Source organism: Adiantum capillus-veneris, chromosome 23 (genome assembly GCF_014529385.1).
Source record: "Adiantum capillus-veneris isolate H3 chromosome 23, ASM1452938v2, whole genome shotgun sequence".
In the NCBI taxonomy this organism is placed as follows: domain Eukaryota; kingdom Viridiplantae; phylum Streptophyta; class Polypodiopsida; order Polypodiales; family Pteridaceae; genus Adiantum; species Adiantum capillus-veneris.
This window is the reverse complement of record NC_140953.1, coordinates 42,869,713-42,894,196: the sequence shown is the minus strand read 5'-3', so window position 1 is coordinate 42,894,196 and position 24,484 is coordinate 42,869,713. Positions and strand designations below refer to the sequence as shown.

The 24,484-nt window shown below is 43.2% G+C and overlaps 1 protein-coding gene across 1 annotated transcript; it reads left to right on the top strand.

The window, feature by feature from the left end:
- Window positions 1-20,245: 20,245 nt before the first annotated feature.
- LOC147427711 (SWAP (Suppressor-of-White-APricot)/surp domain-containing protein / ubiquitin family protein) lies at window positions 20,246-23,477 on the top strand. The gene is made up of 2 exons (XM_086496924.1): window positions 20,246-22,597; window positions 22,765-23,477. The coding sequence occupies exons 1-2, from the start codon at window positions 20,453-20,455 to the stop codon at window positions 23,038-23,040; spliced, it is 2,421 nt and encodes an 806-aa protein (XP_086353050.1). The 5' UTR covers window positions 20,246-20,452; the 3' UTR covers window positions 23,041-23,477.
- The last annotated feature ends 1,007 nt before the right edge of the window (window positions 23,478-24,484 follow it).

The following is a 24,484-nucleotide window of genomic DNA, read 5'->3' as shown; positions in this document are numbered from 1 at the left end:
GTTGGACTATAGGGGGTGCATGTGGTTGTTGCAGCCATGGAGAGCTTGGAAAAGGGTTTGTAGAGAGAGAAAATCACTTTTAGCTATAGAATAGGTTTGGAAAGACTTTGGAGGGTGGAAAATGATGTTTTGAAATTTTTTGAAAAAAATTATTTTTTTGAAATTTTTTAGTGCACGTTTTTTACTTTTGGAGGTCAAAAATACTTTTTTGACCATGAAATAGGTTAAGGGACCTTTTAAGGAGGGAAAACTTGAAATTTGAAATTTTTTGAAAATTTGAAATTTTTTGTAAATTTGAAATTTTTAGTGTATTTTTAAATCCGGGCCAAAAAGTGGGAAAAAAAAGGTCAAAGTGGTCCCCCCCCCCCCCTTTCCCCTAGCCACCTCCATTACCTTCTCACTAGGTAAGAGGCCATTAAGAGGTGTAAGGCTACCTTGTCCCCCTACTTTTTTGAGGGTATAGAGTGTGTCCACCACCCTCTTCCTATTGGCTGGCCTCTAATTAACCTTAATCCCAAAGGGCCCCTAGAGGGTTCATATTTTTCCTAATGTCTAGTGCACTCCAAGAGTAGGATGTCTGACAATTCTTGTCTTTGCTTGGTTAATAGGCCAAACAAGGTCCAAATTCACTTTTGAAAAAAGTTATGGAATCCTTGAGACACTTAGAACCTCCCTTTATGGCTACAGTAGAATGACGACCACTTTATGACCTAGGAGACATCCTACGCGTAGAATGTCTTTTTGCTCTGTTTCAGCTCAAACTTGCACTGTAGCTTCCCCTTGATGTGCTAAACTCACAGCTCTTTTTACTTTTTGATTCTGACACCTATAGGTTGGTCAAATGATCAAGAATCTGTTCCAAAAGCCTGATGTCTGTTCTGATGAATTCTTAAGTCAAATCAACTCCAAATTGGACCAAATTTTCCTAGGAGGCTTATCTAAGGCTATATGACAGCATGGTATGGTCACATTAGAATTTTGGTTTCAGAATTATGCAGTAGACATCCTACGCGTAGGATGTCTTTTTGCTCGGAATGAACCCAAACTTGGACCAAAGATTCCCCTAGTCTTTAGCAACCCACTGGTATGCTCAGAGGTTGATTTGGAGTGCTAAATCATGATGAAGACATCCGACGCGTAGGATGTCTTTTTGGCCTGTTTGACCCCAGACTTGTCCCATAGCTTCCCCTTGATGTCAGTAACCCAGTGGTATGCTTAGATTTTAATTTGGATGTCAAAAGACCCCAAAACTAGCTATCCTTGCCTTTTTCAGTAAAAAATGCTAAAGTCTGTTCAATCTTCACTTTCACTGACCCAAATGAGATGAAATTTATCACATGCACTCAATACAACATTTAGAACATGCCTATGGAGTCATCCTATGGTTTGGTCTCAAAATTAGGCCTTGGACACAATTTGGGTAGGATGTCTGGCAATTCTCGTCTTTTGGCTTTGATCTGTCAAAATTTGGTCAAATTTCCACTTTCCAGGTGAAAATAGCGTAAAACCTACCTTCTTAACACACTGGTAACCTTAGATTTTCAAAAAAGTGCCCAGATCACCCTGTAGACATCCTACGAGTAGGATGTCTACTGCTGATTTTTTCAAACTGAAGTGTCCCTGATGCTTCTTTATGCTCTCAGCAAGTGCAAGTATGCTTCACAATTGCAAAAACATGCAAAAATCACTCAATTTAAACCTTTTCTGAAATTTTACGTTTTCTTACTCCGCCTTTTGGCTTTTGGTCAACAAAAATAGGGAAAAACACTCAAGTCAATATGTTACTAGGGTAAAACCTACCCTCTGAACCCACTGGTGCAGTCAAAATTTTCATATTTGGTCTCCAGAACCCCCTTGAGACATCCTACGCGTAGGATGTCTATGTTTACAGAATTGCAGGTTTTCTTCACAGAACCTTTGCAAATGCTCTTTTATATGCACAGCATCAGTCAGTCATACAAAAATATCCACAAAAGCTTGTTTAATGCATTTTTACCCTCAAAAGCACACTTTTCGGTGATTTCAAATGCAATCAAGCACTTTAGAAAATAATTCAATGATGAATAGCTCTAGATCATAATCGGATCACTTACCTAAAGCTACTCCTACAAATCATATGGGGTTTTACATCTATGAGTAGAAAAACGCTTCACTGCCACACACGGACTAGTAAACGTTTTTATCACCTCACAAATCACTCGACCACCAACAACTACTCTAATCCACAGATCCTAACTAAACCTATCTAGTCGCAGACCCTCGGCAAGACACACGCTTCCTGGCTATCCACTTGATCGCGGAATATCCTCTTCCGGATCCACTTAATAAAAACGCTTTCTTTAGCCGAAACTAAATCAAGCAACCATCACACGAGTGTTAGTAGGAAACCTACTTAGGTCCTCGTGTCCTCGGCAACGGTGCCAATGTTGGAGGGAGCGACTCACACACCCATGAAGTGCATGCAAACACTACCTAGATCAACATAATGTCAATCGAGAACTCATATGACACGATAGGCACACGGAGGAAATCTCTTTAGCTTATCAGGCTGAGACCATCCTACACATACAACACTCTAGAAGGCCAACTAAACCACAATCAAGAACCTCACTACTCTCAACTACACCACCTAGCCACATACACACAGACGGAAGGTAACTCACCTAATCATGCCAGATTCGTACGAAACTTAAGGAACACCATCCTCTCACTAGGATACACCTGTCCCTAAGCTTCTACACTCAAAACCCTCACTCTAAACACATCTGCGAAAAACGCGTAGGATGACAGAGAAAAATTTTGAAAGTGCCTGAAACTGAAATTTATGAGTACCTATGCATAGCTTATGTCGCCACGATTCTATAGACTACTAGCACGCAGAAAACAGACATCGTTTGATACACTTACGGCCACAGATAGCTCGTAGATGCGTCGGCGTGTGTGCTTCGTCTCGCGTGGAATGCTTGGCGTTGTCGCGTAGCTCTCCTCGAGCCTACAACAATGGTGCAGTCGGATCTCTAATGTGTTGAGCGAGCCGGGCGTAGCGAGAGGATAAAGCTCACGCTCACTCTCTTTCTCTCTCACACACAGGAGACGGTAGCGCTAAGTTTTGATTATGATAAAAGTCGTTTTTACAAAATGACCTAGGTACCTTATATACTAAGGCTACCTTAGGTTTAACCAAAAATGGGGTTGAAAGGGTCAAATGGCTTTGTATTTACAATCTGGAAGTGCCATTGTACCCCGGCTTCTGAAACTAGAATAACTACTCATTACAAATGATGTTTATAGCCATAATCCGTAGAATTTCATAACTCGCAAAAGATAAGACTTTGGTACGAAACTTGAGTTATGTTGTGTTGTTGACCCGGTGGTCAACACTATGCAATCTGAGTATGACTCAATTTTAGTCAATGAAACTTGGGAATTGACAGATTTACCAGACGGTAAACACGAATTGCCTTCAAATGGGTGTACAAGAAGAAGTATATGGCAGAAGATCATGAGCCTAAATATAAGGCTAGATTGGTTGCTAAAGGATTCAAGGAGAAGAAATGCATAGATTTCGACGAGATTTTTTCTCCGGTAGTCAAGATCACTACACTACGTCTTGTGCTTGGTTTAGTAGCCATTGAGGACATGGAATTGGTCCAAATAGATGTGAAGGCGGCATTTCTTCATGGGGATCTTGAAGAAGATGTCTACATGAAGCAACCAGAAGGTTTGGAGATCAAGCCTAAGAAGTCAACAAGGACATAATTAGTGGTAGACTCAAGAAAGCTTTGTATGGACTAAAGCAAGGCTCAAGGCAGTGGTACATCAAGTTTGATAAATACATTCAATCCCAAGGTTTTGTATGGAGACAAGAGGATCACTGCTTGTACACAAGGAGGTTGAAAAATGGTTCCCTCATCATTCTCATCTTGTACGTGGATAATATGCTTAGAGCCAAGAAGTCCAAAGATGAGATTGCACTTCTCAAGGATGCCTTAAGTAAGCAATTTTCCATGAAGGATTTGGCTGATACACACCATTTTCTTGGTATGCGTAGATTACTTGAACTATCATAGGAAGAGTATATTCACAAGGTCTTGCAACATTTTTAACATGCAAGGGGGGAAAGCATTGAGTACCCAATGGCCGCATATATAAAACTTAGCAAGAATGATTGCCCCAAATCGGACGTTGAAAAGGAAGAGATGGAAAAGGTGCCATATTCTTTGGCAGTTAGCAATCTCATGTTCGCCATGGTTAGCACGTGACCAAATATTGCATTTGAAGTGGGAGTGGTCAGCAGGTATGTGAAAAATCTGGGAAAAAAGCATTGGGAAGCAGTGAAACATATCTTGAGATACATCAAGGGTTCAGCCAACAAGTGCTTACACTTTGGGAACAGTGATGCATCCATAGTCAAATAACACTTATTTGAATTATGCGGGTTGTGTGGACACTGCTACAGACCAGAGCGCAGAGAGCTCTGCAAAATACTCAAAATAGCACATAGCAAGACATAAACGAATAAATCTATGTACTAGTCGACTCGCACAAATCCATAATTGAGCACAATACGAACAGAGAACGGGAGAGAGCGAAAGAACACGTGCAGGCGCACCTCCTAGAGCGGAGTGCTACGCCAACACGGTGAGAGAGGAGGGAGGAGAGAAGAGAAGAAGAAACAAGCACTGGGTGCAATAGCCCCCCGTGCAAGAGTGACCATTTCCCTCTTGCACGTATTTGTTTTATAGATTTCTTAAATGGTCAATTGTGAGTACAAACTGGCTGACCGGTCATTCGGCCCATAAAAAGCACTTGAATAATACATGAGATATATTTCCGTATGCATAGGCCTAGCTTGGTCAAGCCTTTTCCACCTGTCAGCTGCAATAATTAATAGAAATATCAATTCCATTACATACCTCTCCGTTGGAAAGCAACTGTCCTCAGTTGCGAAGATAAAATTCTGTAAACAATACTTGTCAAAAATAGTGATTAGTATGCTGTGTCAAAACAATCACATAATAAAAGAAAAATTTATGAAACTAAACAACATTAGCTCATGCCTACCGTCATCCACATACTACCTATTCTAGTGTCCCATACCACTAGAATAAGGAGTATATGTCATACACTGATGAATAAGGATATCATTGGTCACACTCATCATTCAATAACCAATCGTCATCAATCTCAAGTCCACGCCACGACAAAAAAAAGCATCCTATACTCATTTCAAATCCAATTCCAAATAACTGTGAATTTCAAATCCAAATCCAAATTTCTTGCATTTTGTATACCCGAGTAACAAAATCATACCAGTTACAGTGGTGGCCAGCCACTGCCGCATGATTTTGTGATTGGTGTTGCCTAAATCGGCGAATCTACACCAATAAGACGTGCTGCCTAAATCGACGAATCTGCACTAATGCTGCCTAAATCGGCGAATCTGCATTTGATATTGTTTAAAATTTAGGAATATGCAATTTATCAATGTGCTGCCTAAATCGACGGATCTGCACCAAGATGAGTATCTACACACTGCCTAAATCGGCAAATCTGTGTATCCATGACCAATGGACTTAGCAAGGCATAAAAATTAACTAAAAAATATAACATTCATCACATGTGTGAGACCAGTTTTGACCATGTTTGAGTAGGAGGGTACTTACAAACTGTTGTTTACTATCTCAGCTCACATGAGTAGCTGTATAGCTTAATGCCAAATGATCTTAATGAAAAAGCCTTTAAATCAATGGGAGAATTGTGAAAAACCTAATAAGGGTAATGGTATTCATTAATGATATGTAATTAGCAATTAGTAAAATATAACAGTGAGCCATTTGAAGAGGACAAAAGCAAGAAAATATTCATTGTTTTAGAATTGCAACAAATTTTAAGACAACTTATGAATGTATGACAGTGGACAACCTGAATCGATGAATGAAATCACAGAGAAGATCATATGGTATAGCCTAGCTATAACTCGATGAATTTGGAAAAAGAGCCTCAGTATTATATTTGTTGATTCTGATGAACCCTTAATCAACAGATAATTTTATCATTTTTTTTGTACTAGCCTATGCTAATTCACCAACTGAAAATATAATGAGAACAAGATTTCTAGAAAGTGTAAAGGATGTGAGATTCATGTGCTATGAGAGGTGCTGACAATTGACATTAATCTAAGATGAATCACAGTAGATCAAAGACGATAGAGAGAGCTTACTAGAAGTATATTATTGAAATGCAATGAAAAATTTCATACCTGAAGGTTCTTTGATATGATAGCATTGTAGTGGGCTTCATTTGCCAAAAGGGCTTCTCAAGGACAAAGCACTAAAGATGATGTTGTGTTAGAGTCAACAATAATCTAATCATACAACCGAAAGGCGGAGTATCTTGAGTCTATTGAATTTAAAACTAATAATGCGGGAGAGAATTTGTACAACATGGGAACAATCACAGTGATAGATATACATGGGACATGCCATGTTAACAGTGAGAAGTCGACATGAATGTGTGATATATCTACTTATCAGTGGCATAAAAGTGGAAACATAATGCACAAAGTGTGTGTGTGTGTGTGTAATTAAAATTCAGGTAGATTCATTTGAAAAGAATGCTAAATAAACATAGAACACAATTATGAACATTTTAATACCAATTTCAAGAACTTATCGAGTGTATGAGTAGTGGCAGGGCAGCTTGTGCTCAAATAGTTTTGAAGCACTTAATTTTGGTTGAAAGTTTCATCGAACACTGCTCTCAACTCAGTGACCATGTTCAACTAGAATGAGCAAAGCTGCTCGGGAGAAGCTGCAATTCAGAGCGTGGTTAGTATATGACACTTGCCTTTTGCATTGTTTAGGTACCAGGTAGATGCGTGTTCTCCAATGTATTATATATATATGTTTTAAATGCAATTAGTGGATTAGTATACATTGTATAATTGTTAAAAATATAACATGATTGGCCTCAATTATCATAACAATAGGGGGGGCGGGGGTTTGTGAAAAGAGAGAGAGAAATGAAATGTTATAGTATCCGTCTTTAAAATGCAAAAATTACCTAGGAAAACAAAGTGAGATAGTCCTTGTGGTTCTAATACAATGTTTGGGTACAAAAATAGACTAAAATCATCATCGTCAAGCCCCGTGGATGCCCGACCTTGGGCGTTGTCGCAAAGAGTATTGCACTAGTCATGGAAGAGCTTCATCAATTTCCACCACTGTAAGTAGTTACATTGGGAGGAGAAAGAGAGAGAGCGACATGAAATGCTATATTTTGCATCTTGCAAAGGTCTATGGGACCAAATTGATATAATCCATATGGTTCTAATACAATGTCTGGGGACAAAAAATAAAATGAGCTACAGTGAAACACTAAAACTAAAAGTCTAAAAGGCGTGATTACAATCATCATCATGATCATGGTATGTCGAAGGATACGGAGCAAAGGACGTCTTGCGAGAAAGTGTTGCACTAGGTGCGAAAAAGCTATGTGAGCGTCCGCCTCTGTAGGGAGTCGTAATGGAAGGGGGGAAGGGAGAGAGAGAAAGGAAAAATGAAAAGTTATATTAACAGTGCACATGATTTCAAATTTAAACAATCCGTGTTAGTCTGATCCAATGCTTAGGTACAAATTGAAATGAAGCAAATGAAAATAAATAAATAAATAAAAATTCAGCAATAGCAGCGTTGTCATCGTCGTCAAGGCTAGAGGATGTTCTGCAGTGGTGTTGTCTGAGAGCTAGCGGCACCGGTGGCTAAGAGCTTTGCCCTTCCCATCTTTACAGGTACAGACCTCTGGCTGACCCCTTCATCCTCTAAGCATGTGTGTTGTCCTTGCCACTCCTGCTATTGGCCGATTGTGCAACCATGGGCCAATAGTTTCAAAGCTGAATGGCTTCCCATGATCGCCATGGGTATGTGTGCCTGCAGGTGTCCCAAGTCGGTTGGGGGGGGGTGTCCCAAGTCTGTACCTTGAGCAGCAGGACTGTCTTGCTATAGCACTTTGGACGAATTGTAAGCAATTTACTTGCCTTGTATCTTTACAATACGCGACTGCATGAAAACGTTGGCCATAAACACACTCACTCACATGATCATATAGAGACACCCTTTGTTTTTTTGACTCGCTATCATCCACATAACACCCACCTTTTCTACCCTTGCTGCGTGCCTACTTTTTATTTTTTTTGCCTACCATGCAAGGCTCTGGGTGCTCATGTGGCATCCCCACTGTCCATGCATCAGATGAGAACTACCCCAGCTTTTTGGTTGCTGACCACGAGGGTGGTTGGCAAGACTTTCAATGAAGTTGCGGCCACGATGGTCTGTAGGTTGCATGCCAATGTCTGGAGTGGGAGGGGTGGCTACTGAAAGCTTGGTTCTCTCTACATCCGTGTGCACTGTACCTTGCTTACTCACGGTAGGTGCGCTTTCTGGCGCCCTCACTGGTGTATTTGCTGTAGTTGGCGCGGTCATAGGGGCAGTGACTGGCGCGTTGGTGGCAGGCCGTCAATAGATAGTGGGCTGCTGAGGGGTGCAGGCATAGGGACAATAGCTAGTGATGTGCTGTCCGTGAAAGTGTCAGAAGTTTCCAGGGCCTACTCGTACTCAGAGTGCGTCATCTCACCGCATGTGTGCATGCTGCCATTTGAGAAAGAGAGGGAGGCGTAGGGTAGGAACTATGCAACTCATAGTTATTCTTGAGATCAAGGCTAAGTTCTGTGGCAGTGGATGGAGCCATACAAACAACTAGATGCATCCTTCTGCAAGAGAAATGGTTTTTGAATGTCTGTATGAGCCGACATAGCTGAATGTTGAATGGTTTCTTTGTTTTCTCCAAAGCTTTTTTAACCATGGTCATCCTATTTTGTATGGAGTACCTATTTACAATAGCAGTTGTCATAAGGAGTGTGTTATTTCAACCAAAAAGCCTGAGGGAAAAGGTAGCAAGTCCCACAAAACTTTGTGGATGTTTTGACATTAGTTGGTGGCGAGAAGGATTGAACTGCGGTGAGCTTTGAAGGGTCAATCTCAATGTCATTGGTTGAAATTAAGAAGGCCAAAAAATTCAAGGTGGTGGTTGGAGGTTGAACTTGTGTATCCTATGTGTACCACTTCCCTAGAATCAGTTTGTGTGTTTCCCAAGTGTGAATCAAGATGCATCTAGTAAACAATGACGAGTTTTGTGCAGTTTGGCTATGCACTGTAAAGTACTTCTGAAAGTAAAGAAACCAAATTGCATTCTTGTAAATTGAGATAAATTAGGGTTGGGTCATAACAATGCTAGATGCTATGTTTTTATCTCCAAAAAGGGGCTTGGTGTGTTGAGATGGTCTATTGAACATAGGTACCAATTAACTAAGTTCTAGTAAAGGAAAGACTTTTCAAGGAAGGGTAAAGGACATTGCTTCCGGGGATGACATTTGATCAGCTATGAAATAATAACCCATCCCAATCCTCTGCTATAACAACCCACCAATGATGATGAAGATGAATTCAACAGGGGGTATTGAAAACCTGCCATAACTTGTTGTGTATGGCCATCAATAATCTCACACGTAATTTTGAAGTCGACGAACCACATGGTGATAGGTGTAGCAACAAATTGGCTATTTGCATCCTTAGAATGACCATCCAAAACCTCACAAAAGCATTCATGTGCTCAATTTGAATCTAGAACATGCAAACTAGTAAGAAAGTGATTTGTTCTAATTTGGACAATGGTGGCATCACAACAAGCTAGCACCATGACAATGAAAATTGTAATGGAATTGGCCTATTTAGTTTGAGAGTTGCGGAAATTAATGAGAGTACTTTTGAGAAATGACTTTGTGAGCATAGCGGGTGAACATAATTGCATATAGCAACATAATCATAGCAATTAGTTAACTTGGCATGAACAATACTTTTGCAAGAGAGAGAATTTAGAGAACATGACAACAATTGAGGACCGGATTTATGTGGAGCCGGTCCCCCCTCCAATAGGCATTTGGATTATGATTTCTCCCATTAAGAGAGACTTGTTACAATACAATCTTTGTGTTCCTTGTGACCTAGGTGATGCAAAGATGGAAAGCTTCATGCATCACAAACATAACATAAACTTGAAGAAAGCTTTAACTATCCCAAGCCTCAGTCCCAAGACCTCAAACACCTTCGAAGGTGGAGAGAGCTAGCAGGGAATGAGGGTAGGGAAGAGGAAGAAGAAACATTTCATAGGAGAAAGAATAAGTTCCTCACTTATCATAACTCTTGTTGCTAGCATACATAATAGCATAGTAATGAAGAAGAAGGAGATGGCAAGCTTAAGCATTGAAGCATGGCTCTTGGTTGGATTTGCACTCCATATCCAAGAGTGTTGGTGTAGGCTCTCAACCTCTACTTACTTGGAGAAGGAGAGGGAGCTCTTGCACTTTGCATAGCACACAATGAGAGTGTTTGTGGGTGTGTGTGGGTGAGTATACCCCCTAAGCAACCCCCTAGTTTTCTTGGGTCGACCCCCCCTGGTAGCTCATGCTTGAAGCTCATTGGACCCCTCTAGGCCTAGCAAATCACAAGCAAGAGGCATTACAAGCAGCAAGGGTAGCTTTGAGACAAGTGTCCCCCTTTTCCCTTTGAGAGAGAGGGCTAGATAAATGCTAAATCAATTAATTAAATCTCCTAAATTATTATTGGACCCCTTGGGTGGCCAACCAATAGGCTTCAGGCACACCATGAGGGCAACATGAGGAGGAACTTGACAAGTGTCCCTCTTGCTTTCTTTGTACCATGCATGCCTTGTGTGAGTGTGTGGGTGTTCTCTCTCATCCCCCCTCATGTAGGGCTCGCCCCCTCCTTGTAGGGATTGAATATTTGACTTTTTGACACCTCAAGCCCCTCATACATAGGCCTAGTTCCCACCACAAGCTTGGCCGTTAAGCACTTTAAGCTTGGGCTAGGTTCTCACCTTAAGTGCAACCCTAGCATCTCAAGCATGTCAAGCACCTCAAGCATCTCAATAATTAAGCACCTCAAGCATCTCAAGCACCTCAATCATCAAGCACCTCAAGCACCTTAGTCATAAGCATGACAAGCAGGACAAGCACCTCGAGCTGTGTCGGGTTCCCGCGCCTCAAGGTCAGTCCTAGCTTACCTAAGGTCAAAGGACTTTTACACACATTATTGGAGGTCTTCAATGAAGCTAACCCTAAGGTCTTATGCTCCGTTGGTTAGCCTTGTTCTTTGATAGACCATCTCTTATTTGGGCCCCTTTACCATTTGCCCCATGTTGAGATAGATCTATAAGCACATGTCTATATCTTAACCCTTGTTCCCGTTTATTCTCCCACATTAAGTGATCAGTTTAATATGAGAGAATCATTTGGGTTGGTTAGATATTAGATATTAGATTTTATGACATTACCTCTCTCTTGAAATCATAGTCGTCCTCGACTATGAGGTAGAAGAGATAAAGCCTTAGTCATTAGTCAATTTTACTTAGCGGGTAGAGGATCCCTTTTTACCCTACGACATCTTTCCAAGATGGATGACTAATCCATTTGGTGCTTGGGAGACATAGCTGCCGCAAGCATGTCTGCTCTTTAGTCCATTTCATTCTCCCAAAGTAAAGTGACAAATTCTACTTGGTGTTTGAGAGACGTCATCATCACAAACATGATTCTAAGCATGCATAATAGTTAAATTTGTGCACAATTAAAAAGAGGACTAGTCTTATAAGACAAAAACATGAGTCATTTAAAAGAAATTTGTACATTTGCTTACTCTAATGTAGCATTGTAAGCATTGACAAGGTTCATACTATCCTTAAGCTGTATTCCTTGCATCCATCTAACATCTTCAAAAGGATAATTTTTGAACTTAATAAGTTATCGTTGGATAATCTTACCATGTCGTAGTACCTTGTCTTCATGCCGAAGGACAGCTTCGGGTTGTAGCACCTCTTCTTGGTCTTTAACTTCGGGAGGGTCTTCAATAATTGGTTCAGTTGGTGGCTCTCCTTTGTAGGGCTTAAGTAGGCTTACATGAAAGGCATTGTGTATGAGCCAATGGTTGGGCAACTTGAGTTGATAAGCCGTCTCATTGATGGGCTTCAAGATTTGGAAAGGACCATAGTATCTTTTTGCTAGTTTAGCATAATACTTTTGATGGCCCGTAGGAGTTTTGCCCGTCGTTTGCCTTAATCGAGCCTTAGGAAACTTGAGTAAGACCCAATCATTTTCGTTGAACATTAAGGCTCTTATGTGCTTATCAACAACAGTTTTTTGCCTTTGTTGAGAGATGGATATAGCCTCCTTAATCTTTTGAAAAGATTCTTGTAGGTCACGGCTATACTCATCGGCGGCGAAGATCTTCCTATGTACTTTGAGTAGCAAGGGACTTTTAAGTCTTCCCTCAATGATCTCAAAAGGTGCTTTTCCCGTAGAAGTATGTACAATATTATTGTAGGCATACTCTACAAGAGGTAAGTACTTTTTCCATTGTGAGCGTTGATCTACTTCGGTAACATAAGTCTTGAGTAGATCGAGTATCATAAGATTGGCTATCTCACTTTGTCCATCCGTTTGTGGGTGATAGGCCGAAGAGAAATTCAATCTTGTTCCTAGATTTTCAAAGAGACCTTTCCAAAAATTACTGGTCATTCTAGGATCTCTATCTGACACGATGGATGTGGGTAATCCATGGTGCTTGAAAATCTGAGATATGAAGAGAGTTGCCATTTGATGTGCCTTAATAGTCTTTTTGACAGGAATAAAATGTGCTTGCTTGCTAAACCTGTCAACTATTGTCCATATTCGTATATTCCCATGGATAGACTTGGGTAATCCAAAGATGAAATCCATGGATATACTCTCCCATGGTGAATTTGGGATAGGCAATGGCTGGAGTAATCCAGGTTGCTTCCCTCTATCATACTTGGTCTTTTGGCATACTACACATTTTGAAACATACTCTTGTATGTCCACTTTCATGGTAGGCCAATAGAAGTACGTCTCTACTCCTCGGAGAGTAGGTTGAATACCTCCATGCCCCGCATATGGAGGAGCATGGGATTCATACATAAATTTATCACGAAGGGAATGGGTAACACATAGCCTATTTCCGTGGAGAAGATAACCATCCTGCAAGGTGAATGGTTCCTCTTTCTTCCCCAAAGCAAGGGCTGACATTATGTCTCTAAAGTCAGGGTCAATAGCATACTCATCTATCATAGAGGATAGATCATTGTGAGTAGCTATAGACACCGCATTAACTTTGGGTCGTCGTGAAAGTGCATCAGCCACTTGATTGTGCTTACCACCTATGTGAGAAATATGGAAATTAAATTGCGAAAGAAAATTTGCCCACCTCATTTGTTTGTCAGAAAGCTTGGTTTGCGTCATGAAATACTTGAGACTTTGGTGGTCGGTTCGTAGGATAAATGGAGTCCCCAATAGGTAGTGCTTCCATGTGTCTAGGGCATGTAGAACAGCTAAAAGCTCTTTCTCATAAATGCCCAAGACTCGTTCATCAATATTGAGCCTTCGGCTCTCATATGCTATGGCATGCCCTTCTTGAAGCAAAACTGCTCCAAGGCAATCACCACAAGCATCACATTGGACCTCAAATGGCTTTGAGAGATCTGGAAGCACGAGGACTCGTTGGGAAGTAAGCTTCTCTTTGAGATTTTCAAAAGCATTTTGCTCCTTAGTAGTCCATACAAACTTAACGTTCTTCTTAGTTAAGTCGTGTAGTGGTCTTGCTACTTGAGAGAATTTTGCTATGAAGCGTCTATAGTATGCGCACATACCAACAAAGCTTCTTAGCTCATGTAGATTTCTTAGGTTAGGCCATGCTTTTATTACCTCTAACTTTGATGGATCCATTCGGATACCATCTTTAGAGATAATATGACCTAGGTATTGAATCTCTTGAAGGATAGCCATGTCTTTGCTCCCCACACTTGAAACACTTATGGTCCTTGCGAAAAGCTTCAAGCTCTTCAGGAGAGAGTTTGTTTTTACCTTTGTAAACTCCCTTCTCCTTGGACCGATTGTTGTTGTTGTTGGAATTGACTTGGGAAGTATTTTGAACATTGGTTTTCCCCTTTGCATCATTTTTGTCTTTGTTTTCCATGGGCTTGACATTACGTCTAGCCCCTTGATGGAAATTGATGCGTGAAGCAACCATGGTGTGATGGATTACTTCGCTAATAGTACCAGGCCGTTGAGAGTTGATGTATTCGGCCATATCTTCAGGTAATCCCACACAGAATTGCTGCCTTTGCTCGGCAAAGTCTATCTTTTGAAAGACAGTAGCCTTGAGATGTATATCCCAAAACTTGTCTACATATTTGTGGATAGACACATGGGAGAGGAGATTCAAGCTGCGCCATTTGGTAAGCACTTTGTCCTTTGCATCGCTTGCAAGGAATTGCTTCATGATGGAAACTTGTAGAGTTTTCCATGTCTTTGGGGCTTCACCATTTCCACGAAGGCTAGCCCACCATTGACGAGCTGATTTTTGGAAGTGCATAGCTACATGGCGTAGCTTGGAGGACTCTGTGAAGCCCTCATCTCCGAAGGCCGCATCAAATTGCTGGATGAAGGCCAACACTTTGTTGGTAGCACCGAAGGTGCCATCATAGGTGAGAAAAGAGATACTCTTTCCTCCCTCCTTGAACTTCTTTAGCTTTAGTGACCTTCACCGTGCAGGAAATGACTTGTGATGTCCTCCCCTCTTGTATTCTCTAGGAGAATAGCCATAACTTTCGTCAGAAGAGGAGGAAGGTGAAGAAGAAGGAGAAGAGGGTGACCTCTTCCTAGCCCTTTTCTTCCTTTGTTTCCTCTCTTTCCTTTCAGAGTGATGAGGAGAAGGACTATGTGTTGATCTTTTCCTCTTGGGAGGAGTGGACGATCGTCTAGACCGCCGTCTTCGTGGAGCCACATCTTCAGAGGAACTTAAACTTTCATTGCTTTCTTGCTCTTTGGATTCCTCCTCTCGAATGGGAGAGAGTCTTCTTTTGGGGGTCTCTTCAAGAGGCCTCCTAAGCTCTCTCTCCTCTTGGAGAGGAAGGGAAATTCCATAAACATGAAGTTGTTGAGTAACTTCGGCTTGCAAAGCAGGGTTGCCCATAGCTTGTTGCAACCTAGTGACGAGATAATTCACAAACATGGGAGCATCATCATTAGCACCTTCATGTGCAAAATCAAAGCTATCAATGTTCATTCTACGCTCTTGATTATTGTCAGCCATGTTAACAAAATTTATGTATGTACTTAGTGTATGCTTTGGCAATTCAAAACCTTAGTTGCCACTCCTCTTAGCCTTTGAAAATCGGCTCTTAAGTCTCTACACCCACGGCTCGAAGTGGTTAATTATAGAGAGTAGAGGACTAGGTCTAACATAGCAGAGTTGCCAAGGGCTAGCTCCTTTCGGACTTCTTATGGCTCAATAATGGTAAAGCCGTAGGCAAGTCTAAAGACTCCATTATTAAGTCCAAAGCTCCCGAGGTGTGCACCATCCCCCACATAGTGGACTCAACAAAACCGATAATAGATCCCAGTTCCACTTACCCTAATATAATTAACAACATTAACCATTTATAGACTACTAAAGGACCTCTCTTCTTAAGCAAGGAAAGAGAAACCAAATGCTCTGATACCAATGTAATGGAATTGGCCTATTTAGTTTGAGAGTTGCGGAAATTAATGAGAGTACTTTTGAGAAATGACTTTGTGAGCATAGCGGGTGAACATAATTGCATATAGCAACATAATCATAGCAATTAGTTAACTTGGCATGAACAATACTTTTGCAAGAGAGAGAATTTAGAGAACATGACAACAGTTGAGGACCGGATTTATGTGGAGCTGGTCCCCCCTCCAATAGGCATTTGGATTATGATTTCTCCCATTAAGAGAGACTTGTTACAATACAATCTTTGTGTTCCTTGTGACCTAGGTGATGCAATGAAGATGGAAAGCTTCATGCATCACAAACATAACATAAACTTGAAGAAAGCTTTAACTATCCCAAGCCTCAGTCCCAAGACCTCAAACACCTTCGAAGGTGGAGAGAGCTAGCAGGGAATGAGGGTAGGGAAGAGGAAGAAGAAACATTTCGTAGGAGAAAGAATTAGTTCCTCACTTATCATAACTCTTGTTGCTAGCATACATAATAGCATAGTAATGAAGAAGAAGGAGATGGAAAGCTTAAGCATTGAAGCATGGCTCTTGGTTGGATTTGCACTCCATATCCAAGAGTGTTGGTGTAGGCTCTCAACCTCTACTTACTTGGAGAAGGAGAGGGAGCTCTTGCACTTTGCATAGCACACAATGAGAGTGTTTGTGGGTGTGTGTGGGTGAGTATACCCCCTAAGCAACCCCCTAGTTTTCTTGGGTCGACCCCCCCTGGTAGCTCATGCTTGAAGCTCATTGGACCCCTCTAGGCCTAGCAAATCACAAGCAAGAGGCATTACAAGCAGCAAGGGTAGCTTTGAGACAAGTGTCCCCCTTTCCCCTTTGAGAGAGAGGGCTAGATAAATGCTAAATCAATTAATTAGATCTCCTAAATTATTATTGGACCCCTTGGGTGGCCAACCAATAGGCTTCAGGCACACCATGAGGGCAACATGAGGAGGAACTTGACAAGTGTCCCTCTTGCTTTCTTTGTACCATGCATGCCTTGTGTGAGTGTGTGGGTGTTCTCTCTCATCCCTCCTCATGTAGGGCTCACCCCCTCCTTGTAGGGATTGAATATTTGACTTTTTGACACCTCAAGCCCCTCATACATAGGCTTAGTTCCCACCACAAGCTTGGCCGTTAAGCACTTTAAGCTTGGGCTAGGTTCTCACCTTAAGTGCAACCCTAGCATCTCAAGCATGTCGAGCACCTCAAGCATCTCAATAATTCAGCACCTCAAGCACCTCAATCATCAAACACCTCAAGCACCTTAGTCATAAGCATGACAAGCAGGACAAGCACCTCGAGCTGGGTCGGGTTCTCGCGCCTCAAGGTCAGTCCTAGCTTATTACCTAAGTTCAAAGGACTTTTACACACATTATTGGAGGTCTTCAATGAAGCTAACCCTAAGGTCTTATGCTCCGTTGGTTAGCCCTGCTCTTTGATAGACCATCTCTCATTTGGGCCCCTTTATCATTCTCCCCATGTTGAGATAGATCTATAAGCACATGTCTATATCTTAACCCTTGTTCCCGTTTATTCTCCCACATTAAGTGATCAGTTTAATATGAGAGAATCATTTGGGTTGGTTAGATATTAGATATTAGATTTTATGACAAAAATCATGCCCAAGACGTAGAGAGACGTGGTCCAAACTTAGCCTGCTTCCCTCACGAGGGACTCTCTCTCTAATTATAATTTAGAGTTAGTTAAAAACATCCAAGAACCACCATGACTAGGTTGTGGTGTCGACTAGGCACTATTCCCAAGACGTTGGCATGGGTAAGAAAGCTTACATTGAGATTGCTAATCAGGGGCTGATGGAAAAAATAGGCGAAATAACTCACGGTAACATGGGTAAGAGAACTCACGATGAGAATTGCTAGTCAGCAGAGCTATAGAATTTATAAGGAAGAGATAGAGACTTATCTACACACAGTTAGCCGTGAGGTCACAATGGCTTTGATACACAAAGACACCTCTCGTAGACTAGAAATGACACTATTTCACACAAAAAAGCATATATATGAATTATGCAAAGCAAATGCACACAAAAGCTAGGTAGATGCTTGAGTAATTAGCCAAAGTGGACGTCAAGATGCGACCCCTTATGCTGTATTTAGAAGGCATACGGCATTGTGTAGAATGTTGACATAGGCAAACCAATTCATGATGAGATATTAGTAATTCGACGGTGTGTTTATTGTGCTTTGAGAGATTAAGCGATTTTAGCTTCCACCAATTGGTTTATGAATCAACTATAGTGTAATTGCAAAATTGGCACGGCCTACTCTCTTCCATCTCTCTCCTCCCTCTTGCCTCGGCCGCCTTGCCCTCCCCCAAGCTTCGCCATCGTTGCGCTCGTGTGCTTCGGTGGAGCCCTGCCTACATAGCCATGGACAGCAGGTCCTCCGGCTCCATCACGAGCGTCCTTGCATTCTCGCCTTCTGTTGTATGCCTGCACGCTTGCATTCTCGCCCTCGACCCCTGCAACTGCTTCTTGTCGCATCCTGTCTCCCAAGCCCTGCCGGCTGCGGACCATCACATTGTGGGAGAATTGACAAGAAGGGCCTACCCCGTTTCCAGTTAGCTGCTCCTCATCTGGCAGCTACGCGCACACACAGACACAGACACACACACACACACACACACACACGTCTCTGCGCCCTGTGCCAACAGATACTTGGTGATCTCTTCCAGCAGCTAGACGCACGCGCGCGCGCGCGCGCACACACACACACACACACACACACACACACACACACATCTCTGCGCCCTGTGCCAACAGATACCTGCAACAAAAAAATATCGTTTCTCCCACCTTGGCCTGACACACGCCCGCTGGTCCGCTCTTTGTCCCGCGCAGTGCAAGGGCAGCTCGGTATCTCGCTCTGTGCTAGCGCGAAATACCTGCCAAATGGCATCCGCCATCAGAGCCAAGCCAAAAAAATCTCTCTTGCAACCTCCCCTTGTCGCGTCCATGCCCACATTTTACGTAACCAATGAAAATAAGGGCGACCTTGAAATTCTCCCAATTTTATGTCAAAATTTGAAGGTTTTGCCGATAAAACAACTCTCTCTCTCTCTCTCTCTCTCTCTCTCTCTCTCTCCTGCCTACACGTGGAAAGCAAGAAGTCCTTTTTTTTTGTTGCCCTTTGAGCGCCAAGCAAAGGGATCTTTGTTGATTCCCCTTAACGAGACAGTTTGGCAAACTTATTCTCTAATCTACTCGGTCCACTCTTATTAGCTAGAATCTTGGCAGATTCCACGAAGATATTGTTTTTTATCTGCCTTGTTAAAAATCCTTCGCTCAGCTCTCCGCAGTAGATATTGCTCGATCTCACCTGACGCTTCTCGGTGCTCGTCCCTTCCCTTGCCATCGTCCACCCTCGCGTGCCTCAGTCTGCCACCTAGGCCCTCAAGGTGATGCCCCCAAGGAGCACTACCTAATCGTGCCTCCTGGCTTGCCAACTGGTGCGTGCATTGTGCGATCGAGCTCTAGACATGCCGCGCAGGTAGATCTCACTATTGTGAGCCAATACACACAGCCTAGCTCTTCCTTGAAACCCTACATTTTAAAAAAAAAACTTCCTCCTGCCTCAAAGTGGCCACTCCAGCAGCGCTCATCGTCCCCCCTGTAGCGCTCATCCTACAGATCATGGAAGCATGGCCGAATCCACCCCCTACCGCCTGGCCCTCTTCCTTCAAAGTCTACCAGGTCAATATGCCCCGTGTGTTGTGTTCTCCTGTGGCGAAGCGGTTGCTCACCGCTTGCTGTCCCCCTGTCCCTCCCATGGATATCCTCTGCAATCACGTCTTTGTGGCCTCGACCTCCCCACTTCCTTGCCCTTGACGACCTTTGTCGTCTGACCTGCATGGCAACTCTTCCCCCCACGGTTATCCTATGCGCAAGGCAACGGAGCGGGGATGATTATGGACAACGGAGGATCGTAGCTGACCCAAGTGATTTACAGGGCGGCATGCTGTGCATCGTGGAGAGAGAGAGAGAGAGAGAGAGAGAGAGAGAGAGAGAGAGAGAGAGAGAGAGAGAGAGAGAGCGCTGAGACTGGAGTAAGAAATCGTTCGCCGCATGCAGATTCCACAGCGTTGAAGGCTTAGTCGCCATGCGAGCAACAGATGTTGAACTCTGGATACTGCGCTCACATCAAGGCCGTTTGGACTAAGCCAATGCACCGCCACATGCTCGTTGCACTGTGCGCGATTAAATGGTATTTAAAAAAAAAGTGATGCCATCGCAGACACTTCTTTGCCACCTGTCCTCCCAATCGTGCATGTCGTGATGCCTGACAGATGAGCTTTTCTCTCTCTATCTCTCGCTCTCTCTCCCCACGTGCCATTTCCCTCGTTTTTCACCTCAAAGCCAATCCGAGCATCTGGTGAGATTCGCATTAAAAAGACATGCGTACAGACCTACCCTTACTAATTTAAATTCAGTTGTTTGTGGGACACCTTTGCCCGCTTAGTGCCACTAATACCCTTAGGCGGCTCTAAGCTTGGTGGAAAAGGGCCAAGGGTTACTTGAGATGGTTGTCCTCTCTCTCTCTCTCTCTCTCTTGTTTCTAAAAGCAAGTCAAGATTAAAACAAGGGAGAACGCTGCGTAGGCTTTGTTAGCGGCCATCGTCTCTGCGTTTGTCGAGTCGAAAGAAAGTAGGGTTTCTGCGGATATCTTTCGTTGTGGAGAAGTCAGCTCGTGTGATGCAGTTTATGGCTAGCATAGCCTTTTAAAATCTAGGGTTTTCTCTGTCGAAATTTTTGGAGCAAGTATGCCTAGCATTATGGAGGTTCACGCTCTCCCGGCACCCCCGCCGGGAGGTATAACAGGCCCCTTACCTGAGGCGCAGCTTCCTGCTGATGAAGATTTGATGACAGAGGACAAGCAGAATGGGTCTGAGTCACCGTCAGCACCAGCTGCTCCTGTGGTCGTGGCAACACAGACGAAAACCATTGGTATGATCCATCCTCCCCCTGATATTAGAGGCATTGTCGATAAAACTGCCCAGTTTGTGGCCCGAAACGGGCCTGAATTTGAGCGCCGGATTCTTGCCAATGGGAGGAATAATGTCAAGTTCAATTTTTTGAATCCTGGAGATCCTTACCATGCATACTACCAGCATAGGGTTGCAGAAATGAAGGCCCAGGTGCATAGTGCGGCTCAAGGGGCGGCCCCACCTGCAGGTGGGGCAGCTCCTCCAGGCACTGCTCCTTCTGGTGATGCAGCTGCGGCTGGGCAAGCACCAAAGGAAGCCGCTGTGAAGTTTGAAATACCAAAACCCATCACCAAGGTAATCGATCCTCCCGAACCTGAACAATACACGGTGCCACTTCCAGAGGGCATCACAGGCACTGAACTTGACATTATCAAGCTCACTGCACAGTTTGTTGCGCGCAATGGGAAGGCATTTCTGCATGGTCTTACACATAGGGAGGTCTCCAATCAAACCTTCGCTTTCTTGAAGCCAACACACAGTATGTACTCTTTCTTCACGTCCCTTTGTGATGCATATTCGTATGTCCTTATGCCACAAAAAGGGATTGTTGAAAAGTTTAGAAAGAACAATCTTGATCGGACAACCGTTTTGGAGCGGTGCTTGCATCGATTAGAATGGGAAAAGTCGCAGGAGAGGGCTCGTCAGAAGGCTGAGGATGAAGTTGAGAATGAGAGGATCCAGATGGCCTCAATCGATTGGCATGATTTTGTTGTGGTGGAGACAATTGAGTTTGCAGATGATGAGGATGATGAACTGCCAGCTCCGATGACTCTAGAGGAAGTAATTAGAAGAAGCAAAGCGCTGACTTTGGAGGAAGATGAACAGGTTGATTCAGGCAAGGTTGTAGAGATGGAAATGGATGATGAGGAAGTGCAGCTTGTTGAAGATAGCATGAAAGCAGCGAGTCTGGAAGAGTCAAAGATTAAGGCAGAGGAGTCAGCCATGCCTCCACCTACTGATGATACAGAGCCTCCAATGCGTATAGTGAAGAATTGGAAAAGACCCGAGGACAGGCTTCCTGCTGAAAAAGATCCAACAAAAGTTGTGGTGTCTCCGATAACAGGGGAGCTAATCCCAATTAATGAGATGGCAGAGCATATGCGTATCTCGTTAATAGATCCGAAGTACAAGGAGCAGAAAGAGCGGATGATTGCAAAGCTCAGAGAGACAACCTTGGCTACAGATGATGAGATCTCTCGAAACATAGTAGGGTTGGCTCGCACCAGACCTGATATTTTTGGTACCACAGAGGAGGAGGTTTCAAATGCAGTAAAGGCAGAGATAGAGAAGAAGAAAGAAGAGCCGAAGCAAGTAATTTGGGATGGCCATACCAGCAGTATTAGTCGAACGGCAAATCAAGCAATGGCACAAACATTGAGTGGGGAGGATCAGGCTGCTTTAGCAGGTGGCGTTGGGGGCGGGCTTCCGGGTCCAATGGCACCACCAAAGCTTGCACCCCCACCAGTGAGGCCTCTTCCACCACCCCCAGGCTTGGCTTTGAATATGCCTCGCCCCCCTCAGACAAGTGGACAACCAGTTGCTACTGGGCCAACTTCAAGTATGCCGACCCTTCCAAGGCCTGCAATTCTTCCGACTCCTGCGATGCGACCTCCTTTACCAGTACCTATGGTAAACAGGCCACCCCCACCGCCACCCATGGGTGTGACGACACCGTCAATGGTTGGAGGTCCTCCTCCAATGCAATATCAAGGCCTCCCGCCCCCTCGTCCGCCGATGTACATGCCTCAACCCATGCCAACTATGCCAATGATGCCTCCGCCGCCTCCTCCTCAAGGTATGCCCCCCCCTCCTCTTCCAGAGGAGGCACCCCCACCGCCCCCAGAAGAACCCGAGCCCAAAAGGCAGAAGCTTGATGAGCTGATGCTCATTCCAGAGGATCAATTCCTTGCGCAGCATCCGGTAAGCTGGCTTGAAGCTTTCTAGGATTTTCTGAAAATTTCTGGATGTCTCTATAGTTGTAAAGTGTGTGTGCATCTCTGATTGCTTGCATGATTGCAACGAAGTTATGTTTGTATGCCTTTTTCCCAATGTTTTATAACTTGGCAATTCTTTCTTTTGTTAACCAGGGTGCTGTTCGCATCACGGTGGCTGTGCCTTTGGTAGAAGGTGAAGGAAACCTTAAAGGACAGACACTGGAAGTTACGATACATTCTCTTTCAGAGTCTATTTTGAGCTTGAAGGAGAAGATATCTGGGGAGATTGCGCTTCCTGCAAACAAACAAAAATTGAGTGGAAGAGGCGGGTTCTTCTTCAAGGACAACCTTTCATTGGCGCACTACAATGTGGGACCAGGCGAAACACTAACCTTAGCTCTTAGAGAGCGTGGTGGTAGAAAGCGCTAATTCAACAATATGGGTTGATGGAAGCCAGTTTAGACTTGCTTGCAGCGCCACCTACTCTCTGTGCTCATTTTTAACAGCTCAGCTTTATTAACTTCAAAGTTGGGCAACTCGGCATCGCAACAGTACTTGGCAATGGGGGTAATGGGGCTCAGATGCTAACCTTGTAATTGGCATGTTTATATAAGGTTCAAGGGGTGTTGGTTTGCATTATTTACACTTAAATGCAGATTCTATTAACATTTTCCAGAAAGAAGATGTGGGTGATGACTGTTAAAATTGTCAGTTTTGCAGTCACTTCTGTGACCTATAATGCCACCTCATGAACTTTGTGAATGCATGATTTCGCATTTTCTGCATGAGAACAGCAGCAAGTTATTGTGCTTGCACGTTTCTGGTAACTTTTTGTTGCTATGGTGTACTATTACTTTTACTGGTTCTAGCAGCTTGTAGTAGTTGAAAAATTTATATTTTAGTACCTGAATGGCTTGTTTAACATGTTCCGGTGAGCAGACAATGACTTCAAACTTATTGGAGTTTGCTTATCCATGCATTGTTTCTATCCACAATTCAGCTATCAGCAGATCTTTAGTCGTGATTGAATGTACTGGGAGCGTCTTTGGAGGCTGGGGAGTGGGATATTGTTTTCTGAAGGTGAGGTTTATGCAGTTTATTTTACAGGTGTTTGTGCTATAATGAATTTCTGTGAGATCAATTGTTTACTCTTTGCCTGTCAGTGACAATTAAATTCTTGCTTTTAAGTGTGTGTGAGATCAAACTGTTTACTCTTTGCCCATCCAAAGCATCAATTCAAATAATTGCTCTCAAGTTTTCCCTTCCAGCTTTTTACTTTTTCTATTAACAAGTTAATAGGGGATGGTTTGCACAAAGATGTTCGCTGTTGCTAGGCTTGATTTCATTGTTGCCCAAAAAGGTGTGAGAAATACGTCATTGAGAGAACAAGACAGTTTCATAGTTTGAAGAATATGGGAGTGAACCAAGCTTAGGGGGTCTTTTAGACCTCTCGAGCTCATCCTCCTCATAGTGTGTCCTCTATTGTCTTTTTGAAAATTCAAGATGAGAAAATGAAGGATCTAGCATTTGACTTTCACTCATAGACGTGCACATATCTATCCAGATGGCTAGGTTTCTGGTGGATGCAAAATTTTCATCTTGGCTGAACTGGTTGAAAACCGATGGCTTGCTTGATAGCAAGCATATGACTTTTTGGTTCAGGTGCTATGCATGATGTTCTGTCTATCAAGGAGAGTTGTAATTGGATAACGATCTGTCTGCAGGAGCTTTAGTGGGACATTGGTTTTATAGCAGGTTGTGCGTGGCAAGATCTCATCACAAGGAAGAGTAGTATTGATTTAAAAGATGAACGCGACAATCTTCCATCTAGTTTCTGGCTGCTACAAGAGCTCAAGAAGAGTTAAAAAAGTCT

What these genes read in the sequence shown, in the direction of transcription:
- LOC147427711 (XM_086496924.1), top strand. Translation starts at nt 20,453, where the DNA reads ATGCCTAGCATTATGGAGGTTCACGCTCTCCCGGCACCCCCGCCGGGA. An exon ending in AATTCCTTGCGCAGCATCCG is followed by an intron (nt 22,598 to 22,764) that starts GTAAGCTGGCTT and finishes TTTGTTAACCAG; the next exon opens with GGTGCTGTTCGCATCACGGT.